The 20,561-nt window shown below is 41.6% G+C and overlaps 1 protein-coding gene across 5 annotated transcripts in view; it reads right to left on the reverse strand.

Annotated features, from left to right (window-relative positions):
• Positions 1 to 7,193: 7,193 nt before the first annotated feature.
• WDFY3 (WD repeat and FYVE domain containing 3) overlaps positions 7,194 to 20,561 on the reverse strand; it is a 365,507-nt gene continuing 352,139 nt past the window's right edge. For all 5 annotated transcript variants that reach the window (XM_040326535.1, XM_040326529.1, XM_040326514.1 and 2 more), the window contains 6 exons: positions 19,461 to 19,643; positions 16,140 to 16,236; positions 15,721 to 16,050; positions 15,318 to 15,429; positions 11,874 to 12,071; positions 7,194 to 10,119 (listed from right to left, as the gene is read on the reverse strand). In XM_040326535.1, coding sequence (XP_040182469.1) covers positions 9,999 to 10,119; positions 11,874 to 12,071; positions 15,318 to 15,429; positions 15,721 to 16,050; positions 16,140 to 16,236; positions 19,461 to 19,643 — 1,041 coding nt within the window. In that variant the 3' untranslated portion in view covers positions 7,194 to 9,998. The remainder of the gene's footprint in view (positions 10,120 to 11,873; positions 12,072 to 15,317; positions 15,430 to 15,720; positions 16,051 to 16,139; positions 16,237 to 19,460; positions 19,644 to 20,561) is intronic.

The following is a 20,561-nucleotide window of genomic DNA, read 5'->3' on the forward strand; positions in this document are numbered from 1 at the left end:
TTTTTTATCATTGGTTTTTAATGAAATTGAAGTTATGGTTTTATGGCCTCTTTGATTGAGGAGGGGAACCTTGAAGATATGTGTATCGTCTGGTGAACAAATCTATTAAGGCAGCTCTTATGACCACTTTGTGTATGGTGGTCATAGCTCTCCTATACAGGAGGTGACATTTTTTGGGCAAGGTTCTTTTCACTAGCATATTGGATGATCATTCCATATGGACTTTGATAGTTTGCTTATGTACCGTATATTCATCAATGTGATTTATTTCTATATTGACACATTGGGGGTTATTTACGAAAGGCAAATCCACTTTGCACTACAAGTGCACTGCAAATGCACTTAGAATTGCAGTCACTGTAGCTCTAAGGCTGGATTCATACCTATGCATTTTTTGTGCTTTTTGCATTTTGCAGATTTGCACTACAGAACGTGTTCCATAGGAAACCATGTTAAATGGACTGTAGTGCAAAGCTCCAAAAAGCACAAAAAATGCATAGGTGTGAATCCAGCCTGAGGGGGGGACATGCAAAGTAAGTGAAAAACAGCATTTTTGCTTGTACATGATTGGGTGATAAAATCAGCAGAGCTTCCCTCATTTCAGATCTACCCCTCAGATCTAAAGCGACTGCACTTCCAAGTGCACTTGTAGTGCAAAGTGGATTTGCCTTTAGTCAATCAACACAATACAGTCAGGTCCATAAATATTGGGACCTCAACACAATTCAAATCTTTTTGGCTCTATACACCACCACAATGGATTTGAAATGAAATGAACAAGATGTCCTTTAACTGCAGACTTTCAGCTTTAATTTGAGGGCATTTACATCCAAATCAGGTGAACGGTGTAGGAATTACAACAGTTTGTATATGTGCCTCCCACTTTTTAAGGGACCAAAAGTAATGGGACAGATTAACAATCATAAATCAAACTTTTACTTTTTAATACTTGGTTGCAAATCCTTTGCAGTCAATTACAGCCTGAAGTCTGGAACACATAGACATCACCAGACGCTGGGTTTCATCCCTGGTGATGCTCTGCCAGGCCTCTACTGCAACGGTCTTCAGTTACTGCTTGTTCTTGGGGCATTTTCCCTTCAGTTTTGTCTTCAGCAAGTTAAATGCATGCTCAAATCGGATTCAGGTCAGGTATTGACTTGGCTATTGCATAATATTCCACTTCTTTTCCTTAAAAAGCTCTTTGGTTGCTTTTGCAGTATTCTTGGGGTCATTGTCAATCTGCACTGTGAAGCACCGTCCAATGAGTTCTGAAGCATTTGGCGGAATATGAGCAGATAATATTGCCCGAAACACTTCAGAATTCATCCTGCTGCTTTTGTCAGTAGTCACATCATCAATAAATACAAGAGAACCAGTTCCATTGGCAGCCATACATGCCCACGCCATGACACTAACACCACCATGCTTCACTGATGAGGTGGTATGCTTTGGATCTTGAGCAGTTCCTTTCCTTCTCCATACTCTTTTCTTCCCATCACTCTGGTACAAGTGGATCTTGGTCTCATCTGTCCATAGGATGTTGTTCAAGAACTGTGAAGGCTTTTTTAGATGTTGTTTGGCAAACTCTAATCTGGCCTTCCTGTTTTTGAGGCTCACCAATGGTTTACATCTTGTGGTGAACCCTCTGTATTCACTCTGGTGAAGTCCCAACATTTATGGACCTGACTATTTGTAGCAGCTAAGTTGTTGGCAAATTAAATGTTTTAATCTAAGCTAGGTGTTGACCTTAACCCAAGTTTGAACAGTAAGGACAATAACCACTTTTTGCCAGGAACAAGAGTTGCTAACATTATTAAAACAAATACCTTCTGATACCTCTAGGTATCCCACAAAGCAGGTTAAGGGGATATTTTAAAGAGAGGCACTAAAGACTTTATTGATAAGATTTGTAATGTCTTGCCAGAACTGAAATAGTTTGAGGCAGCAACATAGATTTCACAGGAAGTTGCCCAAATCGCTATTGCATCTGGGGCAGGAAGGGGATTCCCTGCGACCACATCAGTATATCCATTGAGGAGCCAGGGGACCCTACTCTGTAGAGGGTAGAGCTGTAGAATTAGTTGTAAACCCTTACATATACCCAGTGAAGTGACTAGCCTCAGGTGATACACAGAGAATAAACAAATCCCCCTACATAAGTTGTACTTGTTTATCTGCAGTATTCTCTTGTCTACCACCCTTCAAAAGGGCAGAATCGTGTTAAAGTACTTCTTCATCTGTTAGTATTACGGAGGAGGGGGCGAAGAGCGGCAGTACACTGTGTGAGAGCTGATGGGAGGAAAGAGACAAACCCCCCTCCACACAGCAAGCAGAAGTGAAGGAAGGATACAAAGCTATGTTCTGAATGTGTGCCAAGCTCCGTCCCCCGTCACAAATGTATCTCATGTGTTTGGAAAACGTTTGAGAAGTGACACATGGTGATAACAGAGGACCGAATCGCCAGAGAGAAACGACACTTAGACCCCTTTCACACTGCCAGCGGGCCGCATTAGCGGTAAAGCACAGCTAGTTTTAGCATTGCTTTTCAGCCGCTAGCGGGGGCGCTTTTATACACCGCTCTAAAGATGCTGCTTGCAGGACTTTTTTTAATGTACTGCAGGCACACCGCTCCAGTGTGAAAGCACTCGGGAGTGAAAGGGGTCTTATATTTACTAAAACTGTTGTGCTCAGAATCTGGTGCAGCTGTGCATGGTAGCCAATCAGCTTCTAACTTTGGCATGTTCAATTAGGCTTTGACAATAAAACTTGGAAGCCGATTGGTTTCTTTGCAGAAGTGAGCCTGATTTTGCACTCTTTAGCTTTTATAAATAAACCCCTTAGAGCTTTGGAGAGAGATAAGTAAAACACTAAAAAGATATACAGTATGGGGGTAATCCACAAAAGGGATACGCCGGCGTATCCCTGTTTCTATCTATGGAACTGATCCACAGAATCAGTTTCACATAGATAGACAGAAGATCCGACATGTGTAAGGGACTTACACTGCCGGATCTTAGGATGCAGTACCGCAGCCGCCGCTGGGGGCATTTCGAGTCGAAATCCAGCGTCGGGTATGCAAATTAGCACTTCGGAGATCCACAAAGCTTTTCAGCTTGTTTTTTTTTCCGTAAGTATTAGTTTGCTATCGCAAAATTAGGGCTGCTTTTACAAGGTGTAAAGTTAGTACACCATGTAAAAGTAGACCCTTCTTTCCCGCGACGGTGTTTTTTTTTTTTTTTTTTTTCTTCCCGCCGCAACTCGTATTTTTTTTTTACGCCCGTCGCGATTCTCAAAACCCAGCGCAACGTAAAACCGCGCAAAGCACGTCGGGAAAATTACGTCGGGAGCATGCGCAGTACATCCGGCGCGGGAGCGCGCCTAATTTAAATGGGACTCGCCCCATTAAATTAGGAACGCCTTGCGCCGGACGATTTTAAGTTACACCGCTGCAAATTTCCAGGTAAGTGCTTTGTGGATCGGGCACTACCTTGTGTAATTTGCGGCGGTGTAACTTAAATGACAAAAGTTACGTTGCGCCGGGTGTTTGTGGATCTGGCCCTATGTGCTTAGTCCAGATTTCATAACTGAGGTTTACAACCACTTTAAGTACAGTGTTTAAAGGGGTTGTAAACCCTCATGTTTTTTTCAACTTAATGCATCCTATGCACTATGAATGAGCTTTGTAATGCAATGTACCCATGTTTTTTTAAGCGCCTCTTGATGACAGACGATATAAGCTTCACCTATGTATATTGCCACTATTTATAATAAAAGGTTATTACTTGATAAATTATTGCAGCTTATGGAGTCATAACAAGCCCCTCTTTTGTAAGTGTTGATAAAAGAATGCCTGAGGGATATGAAACTCCTCCTGTATTTGTTGACATTTTTAAAGTGTCATTGCTAAAAACATGAATGGTCCCCAAAAATTTTCATTGTTCAAATGGTCCAAGCTTAAAGAGTTCAATTAAACTGGCATTTCCTCATAAGGGGGTATGTTTAGTATATTCCATGTACTGTAGTAACATGTTTACTCTATACCATATTTTTTCTATCAAGGCTAGGGTAGGGAGTGATTGCAAATTAAGAAAATGATCTGCTTCCAAGGAAGAAGCCAAATAAGAGTGGTTGCAAACCCTTACATATACCCATTGAAGTGACTGGCCTCAGGTGCAACACAGAGATGAAACAACTCCTCCTACTTAAGTTGTACCGGTCTATCTGCACCTTTCTCTTCTCTACATCCATTTAAAGTGCTGAATTTTAAAGCTTGTCTGAGAGTTCAGAAAAAAGAAAGCAGAGAGCTAAAGTGACACTATACAAAGCTGAGGCTGTCAATCAACTGGGGGTCCCTGCCCTATCGCCATTTTTATCTTGGTGTCAGTAAGACGTCAGAGGAGAGAGCAGAGGAACGAAGCAGCAGACAGAAATTACACTTCATGTTCCCAATTGAGACAAGTAAACACCATAGACGGATATGTTTTGTTCATATTTAATTTCTGAGGTTTACAACCACTTTAAATATTGTACGTGGACTGCCAAGTAATACAACCACATATTAAAGGATGAAAATCCTCCCTCATCACAGGGTCATTAGAGGGTACTTTGCTTGAATCTAGCCTGACCAAATTTGCACACTAGTTCACAAAACAGAGAGTCAATGATATTGAACTAATATTTCAGTATCCAGATTGGGGCAGCATGTCATTTGTATAGTAGTTGGGCAAACTAAAAAAAAATTATTGACACAGCCGACCATGGACAATGGCAAACACCAGCTCTTACATTTTATCCACAGCCTGCCAATTATGCCTAACAAATTCAGATCCATGTACTCTCCATATGTACTTCTTAAGAGCCTCTCCCATACTCTGGAACTCCCTGCTCCAGTATGTCCGGTCTCCCTGCTCCATTTATTCAGGGAAACCTATGCCACCCTCCACCTAAGAACTGTACTCAAGATCATCCCCTGCAGCCATTGCCTTTTTTACCACCTCCCCCTCCCTTTAGATTGTAAGCTCCATGAGCAGGGCCCTTCTATATTGAACTGTACTGTAATCTTACCGTCCCTCGTTATATTGTAAAGCGCTGGGTAAATCCTGTATAATGATGTACTCCTTAGGCTGTACGATTTTGTTTAATTGATTTTCTGCTGTGTCAGAGACTTCTGTATTCGACCCTATACTTGTACTTTTGCCCTAAACGTATTAAAAAACAAAAATAGAAAACCCATCATGAGCTGTCTTGGTATCATTTAGCGTTACAGTGTCATTATTACTAACCTAACTTTCCACTACAGTAGTACACTCCCTGTGTAAATTATGATGCAGAAAATAGTTTTCTGCTCTTATTTCCAAACTTAAGATGCAAGTGTCATGGACCTTGGGATGCTAAAGTGTTTCTACTTGACATCTGTTACACAGGAGAGGGTTGCTAATAAATCATAATTCATGTATTACATGAGATGGGACATATTACAGGTGATTTCATGTGGGCCAGAGTGACTCATTCCTCTGCATAACAGACTGTTGAAATGCTAATGTTCCACCACCAGCCAGCTCTCTATTCTAAAGGTTAATTGATCTATTGTGTGTGTGAAGAAGACCTTAAGAGATGTGTATTGTATCGTGGGGAATTGCAGACGAGACGCCTATTCACCTCGTCAGGCTAAATGATTAGATAATTGGCTCAGGTTAATTATTCTGATTGCTTCATTGTTATTCTGTTACAATTAGTAATTAACTTCACTGATGTCATTATCTAAAGAAATGTGTCTTGTCAGGGTCGGCACCAGAGTGTCTACCTATAATCTGTATGGAAGCCCCAGTGTGGGAAAAGGGGGTGGAGATTTTATTGTTCTTTGATTGATGATTAGCTTGTAAACTGTATATACCAGCTGAATGCTGGAATTAAAGAGAGTCCTGTTTGAACTTACATACAGCCTGCCTGGTGTTTGTTCTTAATGGGTCTGAACGGCACATAGCTGTAGTTCGGATCCCGGAACCTTGAATGACTGGACCATCAGACGTTGCAATCTGCAAGCTGACTCAATAGTAGCAGAGGAGTGTCGGGAGAGCAGAACCGGGCGAGCAAAGGGTCTCGTCACAGCAAGGTTCTTCATTTTCATCCTGGGTAGAGGACAAAGGCACAGGTAAACATAAGTACAGTATGTGTACTTGGTCAACTCTGTGAGATCCTGCCCCACATTCTAACCAATAGCAAACAGGTTCTCTCCAGCGCCAGCAGCATACCTTATGGAGGAGTGGGAGGCAGAGCAGGAGTTATTCATACACACTTCTGCCTTTCATGTTCTCTGACATTAATGCCGCGTACACACGATCGGTTTGTCTGATGAAAACGGTCTGATGGACTGTTTTTATCAGACTAACCTATCGTGTGTGGGCCCCATCGTTTTTTTATCCATCGGTTAAAAAACTAGGAACTTGTTTTAAAACTATCTGATGGTTAACTAACCGATAAGAAAAAAACGATCGTCTGTAGGCATGTCCATCGGTTAAAAATGTACGCATGCTCAGACTAAATTAGGGGACGGGAGTGCTCGTTCTGGTAAAACTAGCGTTCGTTATGGAGATAGCACATTCATCACGCTGTAACAGACAGAAAAGTGCGAAACGTCTTTTACTAACACAAAATCAGCTAACGCAGCCCCAAGGGTGGCGCCATTGGATTTGAACTTCCCCTTTATAGTGCCGTCGTATGTGGTTTACATGACTGCGTTCTGACACGATCGTTTTTTTTAACCGATGGTGTGTAGGCACGACTGATCATCAGTCAGCTTCATCGGATAATGAAAAAATCCATCAATTCCGTTTTCATCGGATGGACCGATCGTGTGTACAGGGCATAAGTGTTTCACCTCCTTTTTTCAAGTATTTCAGTAGAGAAAGTTGACGTGCGTATAAATGCTTTAATCCTCCCCATTTCTCCTACTCTAAGACTATGTCTCAGCAGAGGACGAAACGCATCCGAAAAGACATGGGTGGAGTGTCTGCTTGTGCAATAAAGCTTTGTTGATTTGATGGGATAGCGGTGTGCGGCTCTACAATTGTTTGAATCTATGAAAAGGACAACATGAAAATCTGCAATGTTTACAACCACACATTTCAGACTCCATACACATTTTTTAAAAACCATCATTTGTTAAAAAAAAATAAAAAAAACAGAATAGCCACTTTGTTGGTGGTAAATAGTAGGTATTTTATTTGTAATGAAAAAGAATTAACTTACGTACCTGACCTATTGCATTTAGTCATGTATTGTAATTGAGTTACTCTACTTTTTGCATTGGAGACAAATATACAATGAACATTCAGATATACAGATTGCACGCTAGATAAGATTTTCTTCCAGGCCGTGAACATTTAACCACCAAAAAAACATACTGTAATACAGTACAAAATTCCACACTCCAGCCTCAGCCAGTTATTATCAAACTTCTGCTGCCATGTAAATCAATGGCTGTGTTTATGTGCGTACAAATTAATAACAGGACAAAAAAAATAAAAAATATACATCGCACTGACACAAAAAGTCAGCTTTGTTAATTACTCATGCAACAAGTAACAAAACTTGCTGAAATGAAAAATACTTTCTAAAAACGTTTTTTTTTTGCTTCTTTTAACTGCATAAATATTTTATACAGATTTTTTTTTTTTAATGTTACTGAAATCAAATGAATTTCAAAATAACACAGAACAAAAATAAAATTTGGCTGCTACTGCTATTTTACATAAAGGTGCAAAATAATTTATTGGTAGTGTTCTGCTAGTTGGACCTCTCATACAAAGCCTGTTCTATTGGTAAGCATGACAATACAACTAGAGTACATCTTACAGGTACACTGGAAAGTACATGGGTGCTTCTGACGAGCTGCAAGGCAGAAAAAAGTGGCAATGAAATTTATAACAGACAAGAGACTGCTCAAATATCCTGGTGCAAACTGCCTTGAGATGGTCAGCACATATACAGTACATATAGCTCCCAGACTCCAATAATAAGTCCCACCCAATCTGCCCATATTTAGGCAAGTCACACCAACCTTTGCCAAGTCATAGGGGTGTAAAAAGTAGGACTTGTGTCCTGTTCGAAAAAAAAGAAGGCATGCATATGTTTCATTTTCTGTACAGAAAAAAAGGGCCATACCCTGCCCAATTTTGTTCCCTGCCCTTATTATTGTGCCTCGTACACTGACAGCACAACAAGGTAATCCTGCACATATTGGGAAAGCGAATAACATTTCCAAGTTATAAGCCTTCCAGAAACAGTAGGAAATTACCACCCCGCCTAATAATCTGAAAGCTAGTGACACACCTGGTAAAACCTGTACTGCAAGACTATCCAGAACTGCAGAACAGAGGTGTGAAAAATAAATGCTGCGGAGCTTCTGCCAAGTCTTTCCTGCATTCGAAGGCAAACATTCATACATGTGCAGTCACCCATTAGTGATAGCTCATGGCATTTGTTCTCACTAAGGGAGATCTCCCTTATAAAATCCTAAACGTTTTCTCACTTGTCCCTCTCCTAAATAATTGTGGAGTAAAATGGTGACCTTATTTTTGTTAAAAAAAATATTCTATACATTTAAAATGTCAGTGTTAACGAAAAATAATAAATAATGGCTAAAATACAAAGCTAGTTATGTTAATTCCCAATATATTGCTTTTTTGGTGTATTGAAGCTTGTTTATTTTAATTTCATAAGAGTTAAATAAAGCCCTTTTTAAATTGTTAAATACGGCAACACTTTGCCACAGCCCAGTTCAATTTAAAATTGTACATAATACACAGAACTACTGCATTCAAGAATGGCTTGTGTTGCGTCAGACACACATGATCTTAAGCTGTATTGGCTAAAGAAAAACCATAGTAAAATTGTTGTGGTCAAAGAGGGCAAAATTTTGCATTCATGGGACAAATTACAGAGAAACCCTCAGCAGCCACTCACATTAAAATATGGCTTTTGCTGAAGAAAAAAAATGAATTGAACACAAAAAACAAAAAAGAAAACACTAATCTCAACAGCACTGCACTGTTTCTTGTGGACAAATTCATACTTTGCACTGTGTGTTCATTCAAGGCATTTAAATCCTATTTTTTTTTCATGCAAACAAGATTGGGCTGTGTGTCCTGTGGAAGAGGGAATCTACAATACTGGTAAATTCATAGTCCCTATATTTCATAGGGATTATACATATATAGGTAAAAACATGTAAGGGTGTGTTATCTCATTCAGTGCACAGCCCCAAAACCAAACACATGCACAGACTGAGCTTGTGTAACCATACACATTTTACTAAAGCTGAATCTAACTTTACGCTGTTTCTTTGGCAGTCACAGTGCAAGCTAGTTATGTATTGGTACCAAGACTTTAGTAAATTACCCCTAATGCGCCACAGGAGGGGGCATATAGAAAATCTTGGAAACTTACATGTTTAAGGAAGCTGAATAAAACAAGGGTACAGACAAAAGGTATATCGATGATATATTTCTTGTGTTTATCAATTTTAGTCCCATGTAACAGGCAATTTTGCAATTTCAATAAAAAGGCCAATATTTTATTTACAATAATCTGTACATGACTGCAAGTCTTTTTTTCTTCGCAAGCGGCTTATTTGTCCAAAGAAAGCTATCTAAGAGATTACTTGAGAGGATGGGCGGCCCAATGAAACAAACACAAGAAATTATAGGAACTGTTGGTTTGGGTGCTTTCTTCAGCCAGCAGACATAGCAGCAGAACTATATATATATTTATAGATGTCTGAAAGCTCACCATTGTCCTCAAAAGTCCACTCTTCAGTGACTTAAAATACAATTTGTATGTGAGCCGAATGATCCCTTTTTACTTGCAGTGTTTAAAACATGATTCAAGGTTGCATGTAAACTTTTTTTTTTTCTTCTAAAGTTCAAAGTTTCATTTCATAATGTTGATGATAGCACAAGGAAGGGCTCTGTGTGGTAATCAAGATGGCCAAAGGTGTTCTAGTTCCTTGAAGACTCCTCAGAGCCCCGTTCATGCTGTAAATTATAATAACAGTTCTGACACACTCGCACTGGTGAAGAAATCTTCAGGCGCTTGATCTCAGATTGGAACCGGCTGCACCTATAAAAGGGATAAAGTTTTATTTTTATTAGCCATAGTTTGTGATAGTTCATTGGGCGCGTCACATTAACAGTTAGAAAAATTAAACCAACTGTTTAAAAAAAAATTAAACCAACAGAAATTAAAGTGGTTCTAAAGCCAAAAAGGTTTTTACCTTAATGCATTTTGAATAGAGTAGATAGGGATTAGAACACCTGTAATTTTTGTATTGCTCTTTGTGCCCTCGTTAAGGCGATTCACCCTCTGTTTGTCCCATTTACCATTATCATTGAGCCTAGGTTCACACTGCTGCGAATTCAAAATCGCGGTAAAATGCGCGATTTTACCGCGATTTCGCGGCCGCGATTTCGGCCGCAATTTAATGTAAATCGCGGCCCGAAATTGCAAAAAGTAGTACAGAAACTACTTTTTGAAATCGCAGATGCGGCGTCGCACTGATTAGGACAGTGCCATTGCCGACAATTGCTGCCGATTTGAGATGCGATTTGACATGTCAAATCGCATCTCAAATCGTTCCAAATCGTACCCAGTGTGAACCAGGGCTCAAAGTGTGTTCAGAAAAGTACTAGAGGGGAAATCTTCCAATGGGCAAACTAGTTCTTGTAAACAGGGGGTCCCCAAGGAATTCTGTTAGGCCCCTTTCACACCTGCGGACCGTATGTCCGCTTTTTCATCCATCCGTGTACGGATGAAAAAGGGACATACATTGGTCCCTATGAGATCGCGGGTGTCAGCGGATGAACATCCGCTGACACCCGATCTCGCCCGCTTCCTCATTCCTCCTATTCTGCAGAAGGAGGAAAACCCTATTTTTCCTTCCGTCTGCGGATCGAATGAACACGGACAGACGGTCCGTGTTCATCTGATCCCCCCCATAGGGAAGAGCGGAGAAAAGACAGGGCGGTCCCTGCACAGTGTTCAGGGAACGCTCTGTCATCCGCCGGCTCAGCGGGGACCAATGGAGCGATCCCCGCTGAGCAAGCGGAGGTTCACGGGGCGGATCATTACTGTAGAAGAGGAGGCTCGGGGGTTGCTTTGTGCAATACCATTGTGCACAGAGCAGGCAAGTAGAACATGTTAATTATCTTAGTATAAAAAAGGACCTTACAACTGTTTTAAAATCAGAAATGGTTGTCAATACTGCATTCCATTATTACTGCCCATTTCATTTAAATTAAACTGGACAGTTCCATTTTCTGGATTTACAGTGCATAGAACTACACCATGTATTGGGTTTACAATCTGAGCCATTAGCCTGGTACATTGTGTGCCTTTGCTCTGTTCACATAGCAAAGCAGACACCTGTGAAGGTCTCAATCCTGTTAAAGCGGTTCTCCACCCTAAAGTGAAGTCCCGCTGATCAGAACCCTCCCCCACTCCGGTGTCACATTTGACACCTTTCAGGGGGAGGGGGGGGGGGTGCAGATACCTGTCTAAAGACAGGTATTTGCACCCACTTCCGGCCCGGCATTTTTTTTCCAGGGAACATCCGCTTTAAATTTTGACTTTTTATTTCCTCCAAAAATCCACTTTAACAGCGGCCACATTAGAGGAGACTTCTGTGTCAGAGAGTTCCACAATACAGAAGACTTTCATGGTAGAGACTGTTGCCACGTTACAGCCAACTGCTAGAAAGACAAACCACTGTTTTTTTTAAACTATGCATAGAATATACTGTCTGAATTCTTATATATGAGACATTTTACAGAAAAAAAGGCAAAGAAAGGTATTTTGCTAGAAGAGAGATTACTTACTTTTGGCAAAAAAGCTGGCCACAGTTTCTACAGTGATGTCTCCTCTCTGTTAAGGAAAATCTCACTGCACATCCTGAACAGCTGTCCATTCCTTCATCCTTTACCCAGTGGTCAGCAGCAGATCGCCCTGGTTGATCGCTTACAGACCAGCTGAACACCCGCCCTCTGCCGTCACCAATCAAAATTCTGCTGTGATCCCTGTAGACACAAAAACAGAACAACGAGTTAGAGAACACTGTTAAAAATCACCAGCTGGTTGTAAGTTATGTTCTGGCCATCTACCTCTAGCTGCCAGCTCTTTTCCTATTTTTTTTGTTGGGGGGGGGGGGGTTTAGTCTCAAGTACAGGTAAGGAGGAGCTTGCCACATATTGGGTGCTACTGTACATTAAAGGGTAGAAGTGTCAAAAAGAAGAATCTAGTGAGATGACCGATATCAAGGTAACTACTCCTCTAATATTCCCCATTTTTTTTTTGATCCAGAACGAGCGACAATATATCTTGATTAAATTTTAACACATACATGAACCAAGAATGCTAGAAATGTACACAGGACAATTGCTTAGACAGACACTATTAGTTGACAGGGTTTTACGCTCATGCAGCTCAGTAGAGTGGCAAGTCATTGATACAACACTTCTTTACATGCAGCTGAGCATACATCTTTATTCTTACAGGGAACACAGACAATGAATAAGTAATGAAGTGATAAGGAAACCCAAGACTCATGGGTTTCAGTAACATTTTGACTGCTGAAGCCAGATTGAAAAAGTGTTGAATAGCTCTTTGGCACATGGAAGTTGTTTTCATGGTAGGAAAATAGCACATGACTAATAGCTGATAACATTCAAACCACACCCGTCCTAGCCTTCTATTGCACAGCTTGCAGATGGGGATTCATCAGTGTATACAGAAGAAAGAATCTGGCAGATATTCTGCCAACTTATCTGTTTCAGCTGTTCACGGGCAAGCCCCACAAAACTATCAACTTGAGATAAACAGGCAGATACAAGACACAAATAAACACAGTTCTAGAATGAATATATTGTTAGATGTATCTTTTCAATGCAAGTCTGTGAGCTAGACTTGGTACCACGCTTTTGCCGTCCCCGTACAGCAGGGTTCAGAGAGGAGAAGCTGCACAAGAAGCCAGTCAGGTCTGCTACAGTGCAGATGCAGACAGATGTCAGTTTGCAGTTTCTCCTTTTCATGTTCAGTTACAGGTTGGAAGTGAAGGAAAAGACCTGTAAAGCTGGCCAAAGATGGAGCGATTTTCTTTCCTGCAACCACAGTTTGATGGGGGAATCCCTCCCGCAGAGGCATTGTGTTCTCTTGGCAGCGGGACCTGCCTAGAGCAATAATCACACGCAAAATCTGACAGGCTGGTTGTACCTAAGTTGATTGATCGATCAACTTGGGTACAATCAGTCTTGCCCATTCATGGCTCGAGTCTCGATATTTGAACCCTCAATGGCCAGCTTAAAGTGGTCCCAAAGCCTAAACATTTATCTAAATGCATTCCTTGCATTAAGGTAAAACATTTTTAGGCATTGATTTTGCCCCTCATCCCCCCTAATACTTACCTAAGCCCTCATGCGATCCAGCGCTGTGCACATCTTCTCACTTCCAGGTCTCGCTAGCTTTGCTGGGGCACACTGCTGTCAAAGCCAATGACTAAGGAGCGGGTGGCCGGGTTGAGTCCTGCTGCCTGTGTCAATGGACGCAGCAGTGGGGCTTGGGAGTGAGCATGCACGAGTACCCCCATGGAAAGGGCTTCCCATGGGGACACTGAACAGAGGGCAGGGGCCAGGATGCAGCAGGGGACCCGCAAAGCAGTAGTTTGGGGCTGCTCAGTGCAATTATTGCACAGAGAAGATAACTACAGAGATGTTTGTTATTTTTTTTTACTATCCTTTACAGTCACTTGAAGTGAAAATGCAGCAGAGAAAGATCAGGTCCCCTCGCCTACCAGGCAATACTGTATAGCAGAGCTGTGTAAATCTCAGGTCTGAACTTACAAAATACAAATCCTCTGACGGGTTAAACAGCCATCATATATTTATTTCATGTGTGTATTTAGATCAGCTTTAAAATGCAAACCAGTTTTCTCTTGCACAGAGGTTATTAGTCACTTTACATTAAAGTGAAATTATTTAAAACTAAAACAAGATGCTAGGTCTACTTGAAAAGATCTTTGATTTTAAAATATGACAGTATTTGGAAATGACTGGTTAGGGAAGGTTTGTTCATACTCCAATAACATCAGAGTGTGTCTGGATGGGCACTTATGGGAGGAAAAGATGATGCTGGCACAAATGTTGCTGGGAATGATCACAATGCTTGCAAGTTTCTCAAGGTCCTACCCCAGCGAGCACCTATTTTACACTCTGTACGAATAGCTCTTACAAAAATATCATCTACATGCCTGTACATGGTTTAAAAGCATAAGATCACCTTTTGTAATGGCTGTAACAATTAAAAAAAAATATATATATACGGAGCCACCATTCCCGCCCATGCTATTCATTCACAGTGTTCTGAGTACTGAAACTTTGTGGCTGTCGGCTTGCAGTTTTCAATGAACTATCATGGCCATAGGTGTGCGCAGCCTATTACAACATTAGGGTGTGCACCCCAAAACTCAAACACACATGCATATTATATATATATATATATATATATAGCAGTAGGGCAATGGCCAGCGTCAGTAGAACAGTTGATGGTGTCAGTGGGCAGGGACTGTTGTCAGTAGTTTATTTTTATTATTTTTTTATTATTACTTTTTACAATTTTTTTTTTTTTTTACAATAGTTTTTTTATTTTGCAATTTTTTAGGAGTACCATTGGGGGGCTTTGGTGAGATACCAGGGGCCTAAACAGACCCCTGATATCTCACTTTTGAGACAGGGAAAGGGGCTGAGGACAAAGATTCCGGAGTCCCTTTCTCTGCAGCCAAGCAGCAGGGGGAATATGTGCAGCACAGGGCGATTAGGGTGTGCCTGGGCACACCTGGCACACCCTGTGCGCACGCCTATGATCATGGCGCTGTTGATTGCTCTAAACCAGGGATCTTCGAACTACGGCTCTCCAGCTGTGGTGGAACTACACTTCCCATGAGGCATTGTAAAACTCTGACATTCACAGACATGACTAGGCATGATGGGAATTGTAGTTCCTGAACAACTGGAGGGCCATAGTTTGAAGACCCCTGCTCTAGGTAGTTCATTGAGTCTTCCTGCTCTTACCAGGTATGAGCAGACAGCTTACACCGACTGTCTGCAGGAACCCTGCAAAGCACCCACAATCTGCTGATAGCTGGTGCAATTCTTTGCAAGCCCATAGTAAAAAAATAAATGCACATTTTATACACCTGCAAAAAGATGTGCATTTATTTTTATTTTTTTACAAAGGTGAACTTATCCTTTAAGATATTCCTCTTAACTCACTTGGATATTCCCAGTGCAGTTATCTCTGCAGGATGTGCATTGTCTTTCCGGTCAAATGCTGTGTGCATAGTAAGTTTGCTTCGAAATACCAACTGTCGCTCCCATCTGTATCCTGCAACAAAGAGAAAAAAAGGGAACTTGTCAACACAGAGCACTTCTGAATACAGGTACAGGCAACTTTTCTACATTACATTGAATGCATCCACTATGTTCGTGGTGTACTATTTACTGATATTAAACATTTAGCAATGATACTATTAATGATGAAAGTTTTTAAAGGCTTTCACACTGCATGGGATGGGTAGAGCAGCATTTGTAAATTCAAACAGCTTCTATCTACAGTGCTTCTCAAATAGTGCTTGCTGGAGAGAGTTTGTTATAGGTAAAGAGAAGCACTGCTTACCCGTTTTCAGTTTGTTATAGTGTCGGACCTCCTGCTGGCTTGTCTGGCCACTGCTCTGAGCTTGTGGGAACTGTTTTGAATGGCCTTCAGAATAGTTTACCACTATAAAGCCATCTTTTTCATCCAGGCTCAGCTGATCCGACCAGCGCTTGGAGTCCTCGGATCCACTATCTCCAGACCAGGCTGCCAAGCCAGCCCTGGCAGAAGATGCCCTTGCTCGATGCACAACATTGCTAGGCTGAGCTTGGCTGTCCTTTGATGCAGTGTCCTGACTGGAGCTTTGATCTTCTACATCAGAGTCACTGCTTTCATCATCCTGAGCTTCGGTTCCTGTAAGCAAACAATGGTGATCAGTCTCTGTCATTGATAGGCTCAAAATTATGAAGACTGCATCCTAAAGAAATTCAGCGAAAAAATACCTAAATGTGTCTCTGAGCACTCATCTGGTAAATCCAAGGCATCTGCAGGTTCTGGAGCGGGCGTCTCTGGCACTTGTAAAAACTCCATCCTCCAAAACTATAAGAAAAGCGTAGCAAGATCAGAAATAAACCAGATTTATATTTGGCAAATACTTTGTTAAAAAAAAAAAGTTTATACAACATATTTCTGAAACAACTGTTCTCCTGTGGCCAATAAAGTGACCCTTCTGTACAAAACCTTTACTACTGGACAGCTTAAAGTGGAGGTTCACCCAAACACTAAATTTTTAACATTAGATTGAGGCTCATTTTGTGAAGGGAAATCGGGTGTTTTTTTAAAAATCAAAGCAGTACTTACCGTTTTAGAGATAGATCTCCGCCGCTTCCGGGTATGGGCTGTGGGACTGGGCGTTCCTATTTGATTGACAGGCTTCCGACAGCCGCATACAGCGCGTCACGATTTTCCGAAAGTAGCCGAACGTCGGTGCGCAGGCGCCGTATAGAGCCGCACCGACGTTCGGCTTCTTTCGGCTACTCGTGACGCGATGTATGCGACCGTCGGAAGCCTGTCAATCAAATAGGAACACCCATTCCCGAAGACCATACCCGGAAGCGGCGGAGAAGATCGCTCTCTAAAACGGTAAGTACTGCATTGATTTACACCCGATTCCCCTTCACAAAATGGGCCTCAATCTAATGTTAAAAATTGTCTTTCGGGTGAACACCCGCTTTAAAGCGATTCTAAAGGTTGTAATAAAAAAAAAAAGAAAAAAAAGAAAAAGATACTTTCCTGCTCTGTGCTCTTGATCCCCCTTTTTGGGTCCCCTGACGATGGTCCTGGCTCCTCCCCCACTGCCGATTGCCCCTGATAGCAAGCCTCTTGCTATAGGGGCACTCGATCAGGCTCACTCCTGTAAATGTTAATAAGGGAGAGAGCCGCATCTGGAAGTTTTTTTTACCTTAAAATGCATATTTAAGGATAAGTTCACCTTTGGGAACATGTTACATTTTCCACCTGATTTTAGGGTGGCTCATATAACATGTTCCCAATGCTGCAGCTGCTGCTCACTGTTCTCCGTTTCAGGGACGAATCAGGGCTGAATCTTTGCCTGAATTCGGCCCTGAAACAGAGCCAAAGACGCACAGCGTTTCTGTGAAGTGCACTCCGCAGCCGCCCCGGAGATATGTGAACCGGCTCCATAGAGAGCTGGTCACATTCTCCTGCTATGCGAATTGGATGCAGGGAAACCCACATCCCATTTGCATAGGTGTGAACCCAGCCTTACAGGCTTATACTACAAAAGATTATAAATGCACCTTTTTTTTTTTACCTGCAATGTTTGGGGTGTACCAATTTACTGATATTAAACATTTGGCAATGATACTATTAATGATTAAAGATTTGAAAGGCTTTAACAGTGCATGGAATGGGTAGAGCAGCATGAAACCTTGCACAAAGCTTCCTAGGGGCTCATATTTAATGAATACCTAAAGAGAACAAAGTCAGCTGGTGTCTGTTATTTTGCAAAAATCTAAACACCCGCAGAAACTTTCTAAACCAAAGTAAAATCCCGTCGGTCAAGCATAAGTATAATGTAATTTTAGCTATATAGTAACAATATATAAAAAGAGAAATAATGTGAAGTATTCTATGACAATCAGATACTAGGGCAGCCCAAGTTTATAAAAATCTCAAGTTAACAATAGCAAGCGATTTATAGCTGGCTCAGCTGCTCTGGATTTTTATACAGCTCTGCTTTTTAAAACACAACTTGAACAATAAGGCAATTGTGTGTTAGTAGACACGATGGGTAAATGATATATAATTATAGATTTATTTATAATAAAGAATATGCTACCCCAACATTTTATATTTCTGATATGTGTCTGTTGTACCACATACTTGCGTTAAAAAGTATCCTGTTCGCGTATTTTCTCTTTTGTCTGAAATACCTTGGTTATTCTGTCAGTCTCACTCTGCTTTCCCATTTCAAACTAACCACACTAAGCATGAGAGCTCATCCATCCCAGCATGAACAGTTTTCTGGCTGTGCTGAGAGCCTGACTGTCTGTCTTCCAATGGTCATACTTTTTCTGACCCCCACCTTCACTGGGAAGATTAGTGTGCTACCGTTCCTCTGCCCCACCTCTATAAGCCTTTTATACAGCTGCTCCATCTTCAACCCCTGCCTCTACTCTGGCACCTTTCCCTCCCCGCTCAAACATGCACTAGTTATCCCCATACTTAAAAAAAACCCTCAATGGACATCACCTTTTTGAATTGAATTTGAACTTAAGACCCATCATCTTCCTGCTCTTGTTTGCCTCTAAGCTTCTTGAACGCCTTGTCCACAACCGTATGAGCTCCTACCTCACTGACCACAACCTTCTCGATCCCCTAAAGTTTGGCTTCCACCCACAACATTCCACTGAAACTGCCCTACTAAAACTCACCAATGACCTACTAACTGCTAAAACCAATGGCCAGTACTCCATACTCACTCTTGGACCTTTCTGCTGCCTTCGACACAGTTGCCCACCCAATCCTCAACAAACTTTAGTCTCTTGGCCTCCGATTCTGCTCCTTCCTGGTTCTCAGCACACGTTCAGTGTCACGTACAACACCATCTCCTCCGCTCCTCTTCCTCTTTTTGTTGGGATACCCCAAGGCTCCATCCTTGGGCCCCTCCTATTCTCTCTCTATACCTCTTCCCTGGGCCATTTGATAACCTCCCATGGCTTCTAATACCACCTCTATGATTACGACACCCAAATCTATCTCTCCACTTCTTAACTTACCTCCTCAATCTCCTTATGCATCACAAACTTAGCGAGCGACTTATCAGTGTGGATGTCACACCACTTACTCAAACTCAATCTTTCTAAAACAGAGCTTGTAATATTTCCTCCTCCCTGATCCCCTCCCCATGACTTTCATTGGTCCCTTTATACATCCCAAGGTGCTGGGTGTAATCCTAGACTCTGATCTCTCCTACAGCCCCCACATCTAATTACTAGCTACATTTTGCCGCCTTAACCACCACATTTCCAGAATTTGCCCCTTCTTGACAAATGACACCACAAAAAAACAACTTATTCACTTCCTGGTTATCTCCCACCTTGAATATTGCAACTCCCTCCTCGGTGGCCTACCTTTTCACTGGCTATCCCCTCTTCAGTCTATTATGAATGCTGCAGCTAGACGAATACACCTTACTAACCGATCTGTCCCATTATGTCCGGTCAGCCCCTACCCTGTCCACCTTTAGGCGATATATAAATTCTGTATAATAATTATTAATAGTGTCAACATGTACTTACACGAACCACTCCATCTGAATGTCCTGTGACAATGACATTCTGGGTGTCCCATTCATTCATTTCAGACACACAGCAGCACAGTATTTGTTGGCTTCTTCCAGTGAAGGTATTCACACTGACAATGGGATTGCCATTTATACTCCATACATGTATGTATGTGCCAGCACAGGACACAATGTCACCCTGCAAACAAAAAGGGATTTTAAATTCAGCAGAAGACCTTGTAAAATGCATATGAACACACAAGAAAAAAAATCTAGATTGTTTGCTTACAATTTTGCTAGACAATATTACAATATAATACATTTAATGTGACAACTGTCACACCTAATTCTAAAGAATTATTTTTATATTCCCATGGGCAATCATTAAAACCTAATTTTAGATGTTTCATAAATAAATGTAACAGTGTAAACCCAATTTAGTAATTTAATGTGATACTGTATATAAATTGTTTATGAAACTCTCGTCTCTCAATATCAGTGAATGTGAACTCTGATCTCCACTTCAGCACATATCACCTGATCACATTTCTAGGCGTTCGGTTATGTGACCAGCACTGCCTGCAATAAAGTAGATTGGTATCTCTGCTGTCTATTATTTTTTCACCACAGTGGAGGATGCCAACATTTGAGCATAGGATACTTTAGCAAATGTCCACTATGTTTTTTGGGGGTTTCTAAGGTGTCATGGCTATAAGTTGTCAATTTCTAGGCAGTCTTTGTCCTCACACAAAGTAAACTATACAGCACAAGGGGTAACACTCACTACTTTGACTACCTATCTGGTGTAGGGTGACCACATTTCCAAACTGCCATTCAGGGACAGACTCTCACCTTCCCCCAAAAAAGATGGGGGGAGGGGGGGGTGGGGGTAATGTAGTCTCGGGGTTGATGGGGAATTTGGCAGCGGGTTATTTGTCAGGTGAATGTGCCACTTGCCACCAGAGGCAGTGCCGCTTGCCACCCATAGCCTGCCACCAGATGCAGTGTTGATGTCACTCCCTCTGCATGAGCCACGTGCGTAGAAGAAAAGGAGTGGCGTCACTATCTGGAGAGTGAAGATCACACCAGTCCCTGCTGCTTGCTGCAAGAGAAGGAG

This window comes from Rana temporaria, chromosome 1, assembly GCF_905171775.1.
Source record: "Rana temporaria chromosome 1, aRanTem1.1, whole genome shotgun sequence".
In the NCBI taxonomy this organism is placed as follows: Eukaryota; Metazoa; Chordata; class Amphibia; order Anura; family Ranidae; genus Rana; species Rana temporaria.